At 35.8% G+C, this 15,826-nt stretch overlaps 1 protein-coding gene and 1 long non-coding RNA gene across 3 annotated transcripts; one reads left to right on the forward strand and one right to left on the reverse strand.

The window, feature by feature from the left end:
- Positions 1-4,061: 4,061 nt before the first annotated feature.
- Positions 4,062-9,425, forward strand: LOC107795684 (uncharacterized). Of its 2 annotated transcripts, none has more exons than XR_012703227.1 (5): positions 4,062-4,199; positions 4,291-4,382; positions 4,467-4,522; positions 4,607-4,729; positions 9,292-9,425. It is a non-coding gene; the product is annotated as an uncharacterized LOC107795684 (long non-coding RNA). The 2 variants fall into 2 exon arrangements; XR_012703226.1 differs by having other exon boundaries at positions 4,291-4,379.
- On the reverse strand, positions 5,874-13,420 carry LOC107795683 (ABC transporter G family member 22). Its single transcript, XM_016618359.2, has 11 exons — positions 13,320-13,420; positions 12,310-12,689; positions 10,076-10,146; positions 9,253-9,488; positions 8,587-8,742; positions 8,184-8,367; positions 7,731-8,039; positions 7,278-7,565; positions 6,648-6,932; positions 6,452-6,559; positions 5,874-6,372 (listed from the first exon to the last, which is right to left on the reverse strand). The coding sequence occupies exons 2-11, from the start codon at positions 12,683-12,685 to the stop codon at positions 6,151-6,153; spliced, it is 2,235 nt and encodes a 744-aa protein (XP_016473845.1). The 5' UTR covers positions 12,686-12,689; positions 13,320-13,420; the 3' UTR covers positions 5,874-6,150.
- Between the last annotated feature and the right edge of the window lie 2,406 nt (positions 13,421-15,826).

A 15,826-nucleotide genomic window follows, 5' to 3' on the forward strand; every position in this document is an offset into this window, starting at 1 on the left:
ATTCTTAAACCCTTAATAATGTCGAACTCACCAAGCCAATTCACATCTGGTCCCTTGAATCAAACACCATGTTTGTTGCCAACACCCCTCCTTCTTCACCATGTCATGTCGAGTCTGTCCATGAATAAACTCCCTCCCAAAGTACCCTAAATGTTTTTACAGGGTTGGTCGACTATTCTGATGAACAAAACAGTGAAAATTCTGATGGTTAAAGTCTGGCAGTGGAGGAGCCCCAAATTCAGGGGGAAGAAAATGCCAAAAAGAAAAGGAGAATGGTGATGAATAATCAAAGGTTCGTGATTGCTGTGAGACTTGGGGGGGGGGGGGAAGAGGTGGTAGGTGAGCAAGTGGAAGAAAAAAAGAGTAAGAGAGGAGCTATTGATATAGGTGTAGAGTCGATGACTAGACCTAGGAAGAATTGGTTGGGGTGAGTATTAGTGCTGGAGTAGAAGCACCAAAATCTCCAAACAACAACCAGGTTCTTCTTCTAGAGAGAGAGAGAGAGAAAGAGAGAGAGAGAGAAGTGGTTGGAGAAGGGGTTACTGAAAAAATATTGAGAATGATGTTGATCAGGTTCAAGAACCCGGTTCTATGAATGCTAATCCAGAGAAATCTAAATTTTATTGAGGAAGAAGGGGACACGAAATGAGAAGAAGTAGTGAGTAAAGAAAGTAGTGCAAGTAGTGATGATGAGGCATTAGCAAATTTGAGAGAAACGAAAACAAGTGAGGAAGTAAAAACATTTTGGTAGGGTGAAGCAAGTGGCCAAGAAGGCAATGTTGTTGCAAGGTCCAGTGACTCTCGCGAGTAGAACTCCAAGCACCAGAGGAGGAGCAAGGCTACTCTTGAAAGGGACTTGGAGGAAAGCAAGAAGAAAAAAAAAGGAGAGATAGGGGTTCAAGCTGATAGATGAGTTTGATGTGGAGGAAACCGACCTTGTGAGTGAGGCAGATGATGAAGAGGAAGAAGAAGAAGAAGAAAAATAAGAATAAGAAGAAGAGGTGGAGGAAGTACCTCTTCAGATGAAGGAAATAAGAAGTTTGAATCCTTTTCAGCTACACCTAAGGAGAAGAGGTCTTCCAAAAAAGGAAGGTTGTAGTTTCTAAGTGTGAAAGGAAGGAACCAGTTCCTAATGTAGGAAGAAAACATAGAGAAAAGTTGATATTGTAGGCAGAGAAAAATAGTTTGCTGGGATGATAATGTTGAAGGTCCGAGTAATCGACCCAGCCACTGTGAACATGTTTGGCATGAAGGAGCTGGTGGAAAGGATTAAGAATGATGGACATATCTGTTTTTGTGCCCACTCTCAGTTATGTATGGTGAATCAATGATTCATTTTTACATAAAAAATTAAGGTGCTTGATGATGGCATAGTGAGTTCTAAAGTTAGGGGAGTGGACCTGGTTCTTGATGCCAAGTTACTAGGCGAGATACTGAATGTGCATGTGGAGGGTTTTAACACCTATGTGCGGTGTGGGTGGCCTGATTTGGGTGAGAAGGAGGACTCCATGTACTTGACTTCCAAGTACACTCAGGAAAGGAAGAAGATTACCTCAAGGAATATTTGAAAAGGAGAAATGAAATTGGTTCACAAGCTCATGTCTAAGTTTGTGAACAAGTATCTACAACCCCTATTAGAGAGGAAGCATGAGACCACATACTTGGACCTGGCAGTTATGGAGGTGTTGGATCGAAATAGGAAAATCACTCTACCCTCCTTAATGATCAAATATATGGCAATGGCAACAGATCAAGAAAGGGCACTCATGCACTGCCTTATGATTTTTTGCTGACTAGAGTGTTCAAACATTTTTAAGGTTACACTAAGAGGACCTAAAAAAGGAACCAAGAAAGACATGTTGGATGAGGAAGACTTAAACGAATGTGACTGTATAGCTAGACCTCCAGGGACAAAGAGCAAAAAGTATGGTCACCAACCTGTTAGAAGAGTTGGCTGCTGCCAATGAAGAAAAAGAGAAACTGAAGGAAGAGAATACCTCCTTGAAAAAGGAGAATAGAAGGTTGAAGGAGGAGATAAAGAGAGACAAGGATGCTGGTACTGCTCGCTTTGATAAGCTTCTGGGGCTTCTGCATGGGCAATCCTCTTTCGGTAAAGAACCTGGTCTCTTGTCCTCTTCGGTATCCTAGTATTGTCCTAGTCAGTCCCTAGTCATGTCCCTTCTATGACAATTTTTTGTTTTTTTGTTTTTCTTTTTTGTTTTTTTTAGTTGGCAATTTGACGGGTTTGTTTAACTGTCTTTTGGTTTGGGCCCTCTGGACTTAATGTACAATGATAAATCAATCGAATTTCCTCTTTTTTGGGTAAAACTGGTGAAATTATATTTGGATAATTTACTGAGTTAAACGTTTGAGTTGCTGACATTGTGTTCATGTTAGTGTAGCCCAGTATCCATGAGTTTGATATTGATAAATTCTCAATTTTGACACTACTAACGCTTTGTTTTTCAATGATGCCAAAAGGAAAAAGTTAAGTATATACATATATGCTGATCAGTAGACTTAGTTCTTACATACACACCGGAAATTCTATCAATGAGTTTGTCTGTTTGCAGGTTCTAAAACTGAAATATGTCCAGCCAACTTTAGGATTGCGATTAATGAAAAGAGAGTCCCTTACACTTGTGCAAATATGGACAAACTTGATGAAGAGTTCTGCCAATGAAATTAGCTCTTATGCTGAAGAATTAATCGATCAGTCCAATGATTTGCATAGGTTTGTCATCATCAAAATATTTTTTGATGATTAACAAACCTAAGATCTACTGTGTTGAAAGAACCAGGTTCATGGACAGGTTGCTATGCTATTAGACTGGTGTGCAGATGTGATATATGAATAATGCAAGAACCAGGTTCATAGCAGATGAAGTCCAGAATGCTGATCAGATGCGAAATGTCTGAATTCTAGTGGATTCCTCAAGAAAACCTACTCATGCACGACAAAAAAAATATTAATTGGAGGTATTCTTATTCGGAAATGATTCGATACAGAGATACTTGCATTTAAAAAAAAGGTTGAGGAGTTGGAATAATTAAGGAAACAAAATCAAAATAGGAAAAGTTTTTTTTTAACCAAAATATTTTAGGTTTTGGAGCATTAATTAGAGGAGATTTTCAGCCTACTTTACACCTATATAAGGAGACATTCTATAGTTGTTCAAGACTTGCGCTATTTGAACGAATTCACATAATTATTCTTGACAATAGCAATCTCGGCAAGAAGGTCCTCTTGGAGATTCAAGCTGCTCAACTAAAGAACCTGTTCCAGAACACGAAGGCACGAAAGTTCTTTAGTTGTTTAGGTTAGATTCAATTGTTCTAAGTTATAACCTACTTGCTTTTTGAAGTGTAATTATAGGTTAGTACATAAACTTGAGTTTTTGTTAGCTTCATAGACTAGAGTTAGTTTGAAAAGGGATATCTATAATTTGGTTGATTGTAGGGTTAGGGTACTAGAGTTATTCACCTTGGTTATAGAGTTGTAACCTAAAATTACTCAATTGAAGTTAGTGAAGTTTGAAGCAAATCCTACTGAGGTAGGTCGTGGTTTTTACTCCCTTGAGTAAGGAGGTTTCCCACATAAAATCTTCATGTTAGTAAAATTTCGCACCTTTTTTCTGTTTGTGTCAGGATAGTTAGTTCAAATAACAGGTTCTTTGAAATTGCAAAAATAGGGTGAGACACAATTCAACCCCATTTTTGTGTCTAAATGAACTCTAAATTAACAAGCATATTTTGGATAGAGTTTGTAATAACCTAGTTTGCTTTGGGAAGTTACCTGACACTAGTAACATTAGCTTCAGTTCTTTAGTGATTGGTCAATCTATATTAATAATAGATTCATTATTTACTTTTTCTAACCGACATATAAATAATACACATTAATTATATGTTGTTTACTTCTTAATATATTGCAATTTTATGATTAAAAAAGGACTATTTCTATGAAGCGGTATATATTAACGACTAAAACAATCCAATTACCATTTGATAACTTTCTCATTCATTCTTATTTAACAATACAATATTAGCAAAAATTGCTTTTTTCACTTATTAGATACGTTCATGCTTGCTAAATGAGTTGACATCGGGACTTGCATCCATCTTCTATGTGGGAAGGCCAAAGACCCATTCACGATATGCCACAGAGAAATCCGAAGGGTTTGCCATTCAATACCACTGTATGTTAAATAATTCTTTCCGTATGTAATTGCTTTTTCTTTCTGCTGATTTATATAGCGTTGAAGATGGTTTCTTTCCCTTGAATTTCAGGAGTAATGAGGGCTTATCGTGTTGCTGCTGATTTATGTAAATTCGTAGACAGAACCGTCTATTTTCATACCATTGCCGCTATCAGAGATGTGGTTTTTGAAATTTCAAATTAGTGGTTTATGATATTGCTTTGTGTGCCTGTTTGGTGACTAAATACTAATTGGTCATGTATGCAGAGTTGTCTTCAGCCCCTATTAGTGTGCCTCTTATATGTATATATGTGGCATAATAGGTACCTACAATGTTTGTATTCATGTCAGATGTAGTAACTGAAATACGGAATGTGTCTGACTTGAGTTTCCTCCTTTTATCATAGGGTTTGAGAAAAGGCCTCTGATGTACTGGACAGTGTTCTTCGTGGGCAACTTGGTTGGCATGATAAAAAGAAACATAGTATATCCTGGCAGGCAAGTGGCCGGCTTCTTCAAGAAACTTCATGGTAATTAATGCTTATTAAAAGAAAATGACACGCGATTCTTTGTTAACAAAGCATTAGTTGGTGCCAAATTTTACCACACGAGACTTTTAGCTCTTTTCCGCGAAACACAATCTAGTTAAGGTATTTGGTCATGGAAAGAATTCAGTTTTGGTTAGCAAGCTTCTGTTTGATGTCTACCATCAATATATAATTGCTTTTCATTAGATGTTTTTCAACTGAAACGTGTTAGTGTTTCAGTGGAAGGCCCTTGTTTTCTGTCTATTTTGTAGTGAGTTTAATTGCTATTGTTATTAAATTAAGTGATTGTTGCGATTATACAAGGAGATAAATTTGTTGGCTTTGAACCTATACTTTAACGCTATTTTAGTATTTCCTGTATTGACTTATTAGAACATCATTACAGAAGCATCTCAACTCACTGTTGCTAAAAGCAGTTCATGAATATGACTCACAGATGGTATAAATACGCAATCTTAACCTTAACATACATATCATGCAATTGTTATTCTAAAAGGGTTAGCTTTTGGTTTTCCACATTTGTCACCTCTAATATGGGTAGTGAGCACCCTCACTTTTCTAACTTAAGATTAATTCTTTTGCTTATGTTTTGAGCATAAATTATAGTATCATACTATCTATTCAACAGTTCTTCATGGCTTTCACCAAAGATGTGTCTACACTCTAAAAAAACAAAACCCTTCCCCCTCAAAGATCAATAACTTTATCACTGGCATGACGGAGAAGTTCATATCAAATCCCCTTTTGTTCTTAATAAGTTTAAATCCACCAAAACATAAACTTTATCTCAACTTTTGGAGCCAAAATGCTAACATACAGTAGAATATGAGCTCTTGCTTATTACATGTTTCCTGGTCCTAAGTTGGAAGGGAGGGGCTATTAATTTCTCACCCCTACCAAATCTCCAAGTAGTTTTTTTCCTTATACCCACTGTAGTTATTTCTTTTTTTAATCATCACCATTGATTTTTCCCATACTACAATGTTCCTGAGCTCTGGGGCCTTCTGAATGTGCAACTAATTCAGATTTGACATGCACAGTTGGAAACTTTTTAAAAGTGAACTCTTGTGTCTCAGTTTTTACTTTGGAAACTGCTGCAAACATGAAAGGTACAATGGAACCAAAATTTTTAAAGGAGTAATCATGAATATGATCTCCATCTCAGCATCTATGGGAACATTCTACATACAGTTCATTTCTGTTTCTAGTTTCTAATAGATTTAAAAATTTACAACTATGCGTAGAGGTAAACAGAAAAACGAAAAACTAAAACTTCATCAGGCACTGCAGCCAAATCTTCTTTCCTTGTGCTGCAACTTATATCAGAATCAGGTACCTTTTATGATCAGTGGAAGCTGCATAGACTAGTTGTTTAGTTTGAAATGAACCATCATTTGCATCATCTAAGCACCTGAGTGAAGCTTCATTCTTCGCAAAGATATGTATGCCAGGAGCCGGTAGCCAAAAACCATAGCTAGTAGTATACATACTTCCTTTACACCGCTGCCTACTTTAATCCCGTCCACCCAGTCATTTTTCTCCTTATATTGAACCTTTAGAAGGAGTTTGTACGTTTGATAGTTATAGGATAGGTACCGCAACCATGATATAAATACTGGTACTTTCTGCAGAATTCAAATCCTATATCAGAACTACAGCTTCTAAGGTAAATCATTTCGATGTGAGAGGATAGTGCATCCTTACCTTTACGAAATATCCACCAGCTAACATAAAGGTCATTACAGTAACAGAGGCCAAAGTGGTTGCCTTCTTTAAATCCATTAGTGTAGCCCCTATTGCTAGTCCTAATCCCTGCCAACAATGAAGTAAGGATTATTCAAATTACCAAGGTAGGGAAACTGTCAGTTTATACATGGAAAAAAAGAAAAACATGGAGTACCTGAGCTGCTACAATGCAGAGGAAAGTTGTAAGCACAGTTAGGAAGAAGGCATCAGCGTCATGTTTCAATCCTGCCATGAAATATACCACTAAAAGGAAGAGCACTGGCAGTATAAGATCAAGTGGAATATCACTGGTGGTTCTAGCCAAAAAATATGCGCTTAATCTGTACATGTCAGCAGATCGTTCCTTGTTCAGCATTGCCCTTTCTTGCGGAAATGTGAAGATTGCTGTGAAAACTGGAAAAAACCCCCAGAACACAGCAATGAAGAACAGCAATCCCGACTGCAGTGAATTTCACATTTCAGTATTGGTGCAATTATGCTCCTAGTGCATATTAGAAAAGTTTCGTAAATGTTTCAGTTTGCTTCTTTAGGACTTCTATTTTGATTCAACATGAGATTCTCTATTCATAAATGTGTCTTGGCATATATGCTAATAGAGTTTCTAATTGAGGTTCTTGAATAATCCTATTCTCTCCTATTTGTTTTAGACTTATGATTTTTTGATCGAAACCATGAACATGGGATGAATGATACATTCTCTGTAATCTTAGATATTAGCTTTCATTTAGGAACCTAATGTCAAATCCTTTGATCATCTTGTGCATACAAGAGTAGAGCCTCATACCTGTTCTCGCATTTGTTTAGGACTATCACCACCAGACTGCCACCAGAGCATACCCAAGATAAGTGCAGTTGCAATTACTTGAGTGATTCTCAACCAGCTAAAATAATCATACCGCCGTTCTTTAAGTCCTCTCCAAAATAATATGGAGTATTGTTCACACCAGCTTGCTCCCCACTCTCTCTTTATAGAAAAGACTTTAGACTTCAACTCTTCATCAATCATCATGGGGGCCATAAGTTTCTTTTTTTCACTCTCAGCCACTTGTGTCTCGTAGGCTTCCACTAGATACTGTTCAGGGAAAATGAGAAATTGACATATGAAAAGCAGGATTCATACAAACAAAAAAAGAAGGGAACATAAAAAACATTAAATTCATGCCAAGTGATTGCTTGAGGTCTTTTCTCTTTCGGCTGTGCATTAGTTTTTTGGGTAATAAATGTAAATTTTATTCACCTCATGCACAACTATTGGTGTTGGCTTTCCGTTCCCTGTCTCTCTATCTGAGTTCCCGATCTGCACTTTGTCCTCCAACTCCGATGGAACAGAGACATCATTAAGGTTTCCATTTGCAAGGTCTAGCAGGAACTCTGCTGGATTCATTGAAATCAGAGGTGAGCATCCTATAGCTGAAAAATAGACCATTGCTTCAGATGCCTTCCCAAAATAAAGTAAGCTCCCTTTGCCAAGAAGAATCAACTTATCAAACTTGTGGAAAAGTCTGCTGGATGGTTGATGGATTGTTGTGATCACTGTCTTTCCAGCCTGTCACAGGATTGAGACAAAATTAGGTGCAAAGTGCCTCAAAAGGATTAGCTTGGATACCTTTTAACAGGATAACATAGACTCCCTCTATGATGAAGTTAGAAGTACTATGATGGTCTTGGATAAAACTGAGAGAAACGTTACCTCAGCTATATCGTGTAATATCTCAACCATCCTTAAAGCTGTTGTAGAGTCCAACCCCGATGTGGGTTCATCAAGGAACAGTAGGGATGGATTAATTATGATCTCATTTCCGATACAAACACGCTTTCTTTCTCCCCCTGAAACTCCACGAACAAAGGAACCACCAATCATGGTATCTTGGCATCTGTAAACATCACATTCCTCATTAGCTTTCACCAAAGAAATTGTGCATCTTGTTGTTTGTCAATCTAAGGTTATTTTTTGTCAAATACTCGCTTTATTAAAGTATGACCATCTATTCATTTGTTAGATGACTGAAAGTGGCCTTAGTAATGATCTCAGGCTTAATGGTTCCCTGCATGTCATGAAAATTAGAGAACTTGTCAAGTAGAGAAACGATTACCTCTCTAGTCCCAACTCGTATATCACATCTATGGCTCTTTTTTCTTTCTCCTCCTTTGTCAATGTCTTTGGCAGTCGTAGGCGAGCTGCATATGTTAGTGTTTCTCTCACTGTCAAGTGAGGAAATAGTATGTCATCTTGAGTCACAAATCCTATCCTGCCAAAGTTTTCACATCCATGTTAGATTCTGTGCAAGTTTTTTTCCTTGAACTCTGCTTATGTTTGTATTTGCGTAGACCGATACCTTGATATCTGACTTTAATCTATGATGCAATCAAATTCATTTAGCTCGAACTTAGATGCCAGTTTGTTTAAAGTGTGTTTCCTGTGCATATTTGTTAGTACATCTCTTGTTTTTGCTTCATAAATCACAGATGAGATGATCAAAATCTCTGTCAGAGTACTCTTTCCTGTGCTTCTACTCTGGCAACTAATCTTTTTCAAATTACTTTGGCAACTAATTTAAACATGAGGTGCATGATAATTTCCAGCAGTAGCATCGCATAATGTTTTTTATTAAAAATTATTAGCTTCTGTTAAACTACATGAGCCGTTGTTATTTGATTTTAGCAACATGAGATTGGAATTATCATGAAAAAATATGGCATTCGTATTGTGTTCTCAAGATTTTCTAGTGTATACCACTTGGTGAATTATGGAGGGTTACCTGCTCTTTAGAAGCTTTGAGTATGGTTGTTCATTGTAGGTGATTGAGCCTCTTCCTGTTGGCTCTTTTATTCTTCCTCCAAGCAGGCTGAGGAGCGTTGTCTTTCCACTTCCAGACGGCCCCATCATGGCCAAAACTTCTCCTGGATCAACAGAACCACTGATTCCGGTCAAAATTTCCTTCTCTCTTGTTGATGTTACTCCTTTAATAACCACCTTGTAGCATACCTCAGTAAACTGCAGAGTTTGTGAAAGGAATAAAAAAGTTATAATCTGAGATCCCTTTTTTAGCTTGAGAATAAGTTTATGCAGCTCAATTTAACTTCCAAAAAGATGTACAGAGTATGCTTCTAGTCTACATCTTTTATGGTCAGGTTTTGCTTCTATTTCTCTTCATACCAAAGCTGACGCCGTCGAATATTTGTGAATCCTCAGCAACTGAGTGCTGAAGGTGACGTCAACTCGATCCCAGGTGCTGGTTCTGTAAACTAGTTTCTGTGTTTACATGCATTTTGTGAACACTTTTAAGCTTCTATAGTGTTGTTTGTTAAAAGGGGAAGTCTTGTACAAAAATACCACATGAAATGAGATTCTGTACAAGACTGAACCTGACATCAAATATTTGCCATGTTCAAAGGGTCGCTTTGATCTCAACATAAACCTCCATCCTTGCCTGTCCAAATACATAGTATCCGATCAATCCGTGTGCATGCAGGGAAGATGGGGGGTTTGACACACCGTTACACATGCTTTGCTAGATAAAACCAAAATTCAGAAAGCTTTTTGAGTTTTTTTGACTGCCTGCATTTTGAGCTTAGGTTCACCTTGAGGTATATCGGTAAGGTAGGTTCTGCTTGAATCTTCATCTTTCTTGTGCCAGCTTCAATATCTTCAGCTGCAAAAAGTACATATATAACTTGTGATCATGAAGTCCAGGCTAGATGATTTCTCACATATTTACTTCCTACCAAAGACAAGCATATTAATCACTTTGGTTATCTTATCACAAACTCGAGACCAAGATTTACCACTACTCACATTAACTTCTAATAGCAAAATACCCTTTTTATTCTTCCTATTTTTTTCCAGCCTAATTATCTTTTCATTTTCGTTCTTCTAAGGATATAGTTTACAATAACAATGGTGTATTTCAAATGTCCATCAACTAGATTGATATGAAAACTGAAGACTAGCTTGCATACATAGAGAGAGCGAATGTGCTTAGTGGCCTAAGGGCATGGGACGAGTATTTTAAGTTAAAAGCAAGTGAAATGTGGTGTATTATGGAGTTGGTATTTTTCTTTGTCAAGATTTAAGAGAGGAACAAATGTTGCACAAAATTCTGTAACCATTATGGGACCTAAAATGCAAATAGGTTTTCCAAAGAATTTAAAAATTGCTAACGCTTAGGGTGTATTTGTCAGTCCATGATATTAAGCATTTTGATACGTGATTCCTTTTTATTGTTGAATTAATTGCCTCGGGTTTTGCTTCACTGAGTGCTATATATCCCACTCACCACTATCAAAGTATTGTACAGACAAAGTGGGCACCATGATAAGACTTAAAACGAAATCCTATAACAGGTCCACTTTTTGTACGTTCTCCAATTTTAACAAACAATGGCCAGACATGTGGCTATATTGACAATTGTGGAGAGTGACAAGTTTATGGATTTCCATTGTAGATATATGAGTGGGAATCTGGCCAAACTGCTTCCATTATTAATAAGTCTCACTAAAAAAATTTAAACTTCACTAATCTTTGACTTTTTTGACACCATCTAATAAAATTTAAATGACAACGAAGAAATGATGCAAGTTCCTGAAACAATTACATGTATTCTTCAGCTGTAATTTGCAAAAGAAAGTAAAAGAAACTTTTCATTAGGACGTTCATATTAGGTTAGAATGGCGCACTCATTACGTAAAACTCTCCCGAAACAGGGAAAAAAAAAAGCACAAAATAAGAGGGGTGACAAAAGAAAAAAGAAAAGAAATAAAGGCTTCTTTCAAGTTTCAACACTTGTGTTTACCTTCTTTCCTTTTTGGGTTTGTTTTTGCGTCCAAACTAGCACAACAAAAAGAAGGGGTCCACTTTTCACCAGTTTCTCACTTTAGGGACTTCAAAGAGTCAGTCTGGCAGTTTCTAACTTTCCATTGACCCATGCAAATGAAAAAGTCCTTTTCGCCTTAAATCCGAGGCTATTATGGGTAAGGCGAAGATTTTTTTGGCTTTTCTTTCTTTAAGCAGAAAAGAAAATAAAACAAACAAACAAACGTTTGAACTTCTTTTTCCTGTTAATCCTATGAACATTCCATTTCTTGAACCAATCATTTGTCGATTATTTAAGCTTTTAACGGTATTAAATCTTTAATAGTTTCCCTATTGCTAGCACTACTTATAGTAACAGCTTTTGTCATCTTTAACATGCCCTCGAGAGGAAGGAAAATAAAGAGAAGTGAATAAATATGGCCGTTGAGAGGATGCGAATTGACGCAAATACCCTAGCATAAGTAGGGTCAAGGATTATTCGAACCAGAAATCTAATTCTCTCTAAGGGCACTCATGTCGTTTGGAATTATGAGCTTTTGTGGTGCACAAAGAAGGGCCACAATTAAAAAGGAGAAAGGAGAAACGTTGGCAAACTTATGAAACCTTCATTTCATTTTGGAAAAAGAACTAGAAAATGATTATTTATTAAGTTTTAATATTATTTTTCATGCTATAGAACGAAATTTGTTTCTGCTTCTGCTATTATCTTAAGGACGAAAAAGTAATTAAGAGAAAGAAAGAGAACAAGCATAGCTAGGTGAAAGAAAATTAAGCATCACGTTAAGGAACTTTGGTGATGTTAATTTAAGAAATATTATTACCTTTTATGAGCTAACTAATTAGTTTAAACTGGAAATCAGTTCTCATTTGCTGAAAAGTAACACAAACAATAAATTGCATATATATTTTTAAGTTTGATACGACAGAAGTTCGAGTCGAACTATAACTAATAGGACTCGTGCAAGAAATCAGTAAAAGAAGAAAAAGATAGATATATACTTACGAATATCATCATCACTAAAGGGCTTCAAATCGGCGATCTCATCCGGTGGCACGGTGAAGCCGGTGAAGGAGAAAGATAAGCCCAAGCTGGCACTAGAGGCGCGGCTTAAGGCGGCGCCACTGCTAACTTCATCTAAATCAAACTTCAATTGAGCACTTCTTGACTTTCTAATATGAGTGTTTTTCCCTATGCTGCTGCTGCTCCGCCCCGGTGACGCCGCAGCTAGCCGCCTGCTTGACTTCCTCGACAGCGTCTCCGGCCCTCCCACCGCCTCACTGATCGGGGACTTCGTTGCACCCATTGCTGCCGAAATTGCTTCTACCAGTTGATCAGACTTTGTACGAAGTAAACTTGTGGTACTCGGTTTATCCATCATTTTCCTTTATATGTACATACAAATATGGAAATGCAGACGTTAATAATAACATAAAAGGATTTAACTTATATATATACTGTGAAGGTATAAAAAATAAATTATTGAAAATATAATAGAAAATGATTAAGAAATGTAAATTAAGGCGCCCATTTTATCAATTACAATGCATCTAGTTAAGTTCTTTAACTAGTATTTTCCTCTATAGCATACCTTTTTGCTCTAAGATTACTATCTTTCGGTTATGTTTTTCTCACTCTTTGCTACTAAATTCTCCAAGTTAGTTCAAAATATTCTACTAATGATCAAAAGACTACATGAAAAGAAAAAAGAAGGAAAAGAAACAATTCTAGAAAGAAAAATATATATAGGCTATCATAACTTTTAAAATTTCAAAATTTGAAGTAAACACTAATATATGAAGCGAAACGTGTATTTCGTAGGTTTTCTGGCTAGTTTCTTTGATTTGTTATTCTTGGAGGGGGAGAGGAGAAGTGGTAGTATATTTAAAAGTTGACAATTGGTTACTAATTATTTCTTAATGATTGCTACCAAAAACATATATAAGAAAAGGAGGAAAATTAAATCACTAGAAAAAGAAGAAAACTACAAGATGATCAGTTGCAACCTTTCATACCTTGTACAACTAAAAAAAAAGCCTTAAGCAGAAAGAAGAGTAGTGGAGAGAACTATGGAACTCAATGCTTCACTTCTCTTGACTCTTAATGATTTACATTGCCAAAGTGCAATCCTTTTTCTTTTATAGCAGCGATAAAGAGAGGGCGAATTGAAATTACGTAAATACCCTTGCCCATTTGATAAATCACTAATCCACCCATTTTGCATAATAATTCCAGCCGCGGTGAAAAACACTTGACTGACATAAATGCAAAAGATATGATAAATATTCATAGACATGAACAACAAACATCAATTTTGTTTGTCTAGTCCAAATCATCCTTGTCGTACACGTGTCCGGACATTTTGCTGTCCCATTTTTGTTGGAATATGTATTCCTTCCTCTTGAGAAATCATCATCAGTTGGAAGTCTATTCGTCATCTCATTTCGCACAAAACTCATTGAATTAGCACATACATGATACATTTGCTAGCCATGCCTTCACAATTCGGTACTTAATTTGTCCTAGCTCTTTAACCGGATACAGAGCTAGAGCTAAGATCTTAATTTTATGGGTTCTAAATTTTAGAACAAGAATTTTAAGTGCTAATAATTAGATTTTAAATTTAATTTGTATATATTTAATAAATTTTTAATACAAATACATTATTTAAACAAAAATTATTAGATTCGACTGTATTTATATTTGGATTTCTACCTCTGCCTTGATTGACGCTCTTCCTCTTTTCTTTGCTTTCTCTTCTATATATGGAGCTCAAGTGTTAAAATTTATGGACATAAATTCTACTATACTAGTTTATCCTTTACGAATATTAGTACGAACATTCATTTGATGGGATAGGGGTGTACAAAAAAACTGATAAACCGCATCAACCCGATAATCCGAGTCAAGCCGAAAAAAAATCCGATGTGGTTTGGTATTGAAAAATAAAACCCGAACATAATTGGTTTAGTTTGGTTTTAACTAAAAAAAGTCAAATTGAAACTAAACCAACCCGATAGTACATTTATATAATTTTTAAAAATATTTTATACATATAAATATTTACTGTAATATAATTTATAAATATTTCTTAAACTTTTTCATAGATTTATCTTTTAATGTATTATTTCAAGTTTAAACTTAACATTCTTGAATGGTAAATAAATTTTAAAGCCCATAAATGTAGTAACTCAAATAAAGTTCAAATCAATACTAATGCTAACAAAAAGAAATTCAATTCAATACTAGGAATGACGATAGTTTTGGATAATTATTTTAGTTTTACATTGGTTTACAATGAAAATGCATAACTTAGTTTATCTTTTTCTTTAGTGCTTAGTTATATATTAATATTAGTACTTATTAGCTATACTTATTTTAGCATGACCTATATATATAATATTTTTAGATTATGTTAGTTTTCATTATGGCTTATTAATTAGCAATATTTGATTTATATAATTTTATTATTTTATTTTTGTTATTGAATATTTTAGTATAATGCTATGACTTATCTCATATTATTGTGTTAGTTTCTTGAAAAATACTTATATAGTTGTATTTTACTAGGACTTAAGAAATATTTGGAGCACAAGTTACATATTTTATACTATGAAGACTTTACCGGAAAAAACCCCGAAAACCCAAAAAAAATTCGAGATTGAAAAACCCGACTTTATTGGTTTGGTTTGGTTTATAAATTTAAATACCCGACACCATTGGTTTGGTTTGATAATTGAAAATTTCGAGCCAACCCAACCTATGTACACCCCAACCTACGGCCTATTATGTGCACTTTTTCAGACGTGTTCATCCCATTTGTGCAAATACTCTATCCTTTTAGGATCTCTTTATTTTCACCTGTAACATGATAGCCTTTTTTTTCATAGGGAGAACTTATCCTTATCGAAGGTGTTACAGACTATGACATGAGTAGAAACAGCCGACTTACTATTTTTCAAAATTGATGGTGTTAAATTTTTTCTTAAATTTTGTTATTGGGTCAATTTATGAAGCCTTTTTGCATTGATGATATTTAACCTTATTAGGGTAGGCACAATGCCGCCTTTTAATCGAACGGTAGAAGGCGACAGAGGAAAATGAATCGAAATTGCAAGATTGGAGGGTGAAGTTCTTGTCAATACATAACCCAAAGGCTACTGTCCCATTCTCATGTTACCTGGCTTCTAGGGCACAAGAGTTTTGGAGCATTGCCACGATTCATGAGCACAATTTCTTATTGTATTGGGGGTATTTTTTATGAATATTATCACTTAGTCGTTTTTGTTTATGGGCCATGCCTATTCAAGATGATATTCTTCTCAAAGGGATATATTGAAGTGCAAGTTTCTCATTTTCTTTTTCTTGTTTCATCAAGATTTCATCATGATTATCGTCACTATTATTGTCATTTATCGCCTAAATAAGTTCCTGCATGAACTAATCTCCCCCAACTCTGATATGCCTGGGGCGGATCCACCCCTTTAGGATGGGGTGACATGAAACCCGCTAAGATAATAAA

This window comes from Nicotiana tabacum, chromosome 19 (genome assembly GCF_000715075.1).
Source record: "Nicotiana tabacum cultivar K326 chromosome 19, ASM71507v2, whole genome shotgun sequence".
Classification (NCBI taxonomy): Eukaryota; Viridiplantae; Streptophyta; class Magnoliopsida; order Solanales; family Solanaceae; genus Nicotiana; species Nicotiana tabacum.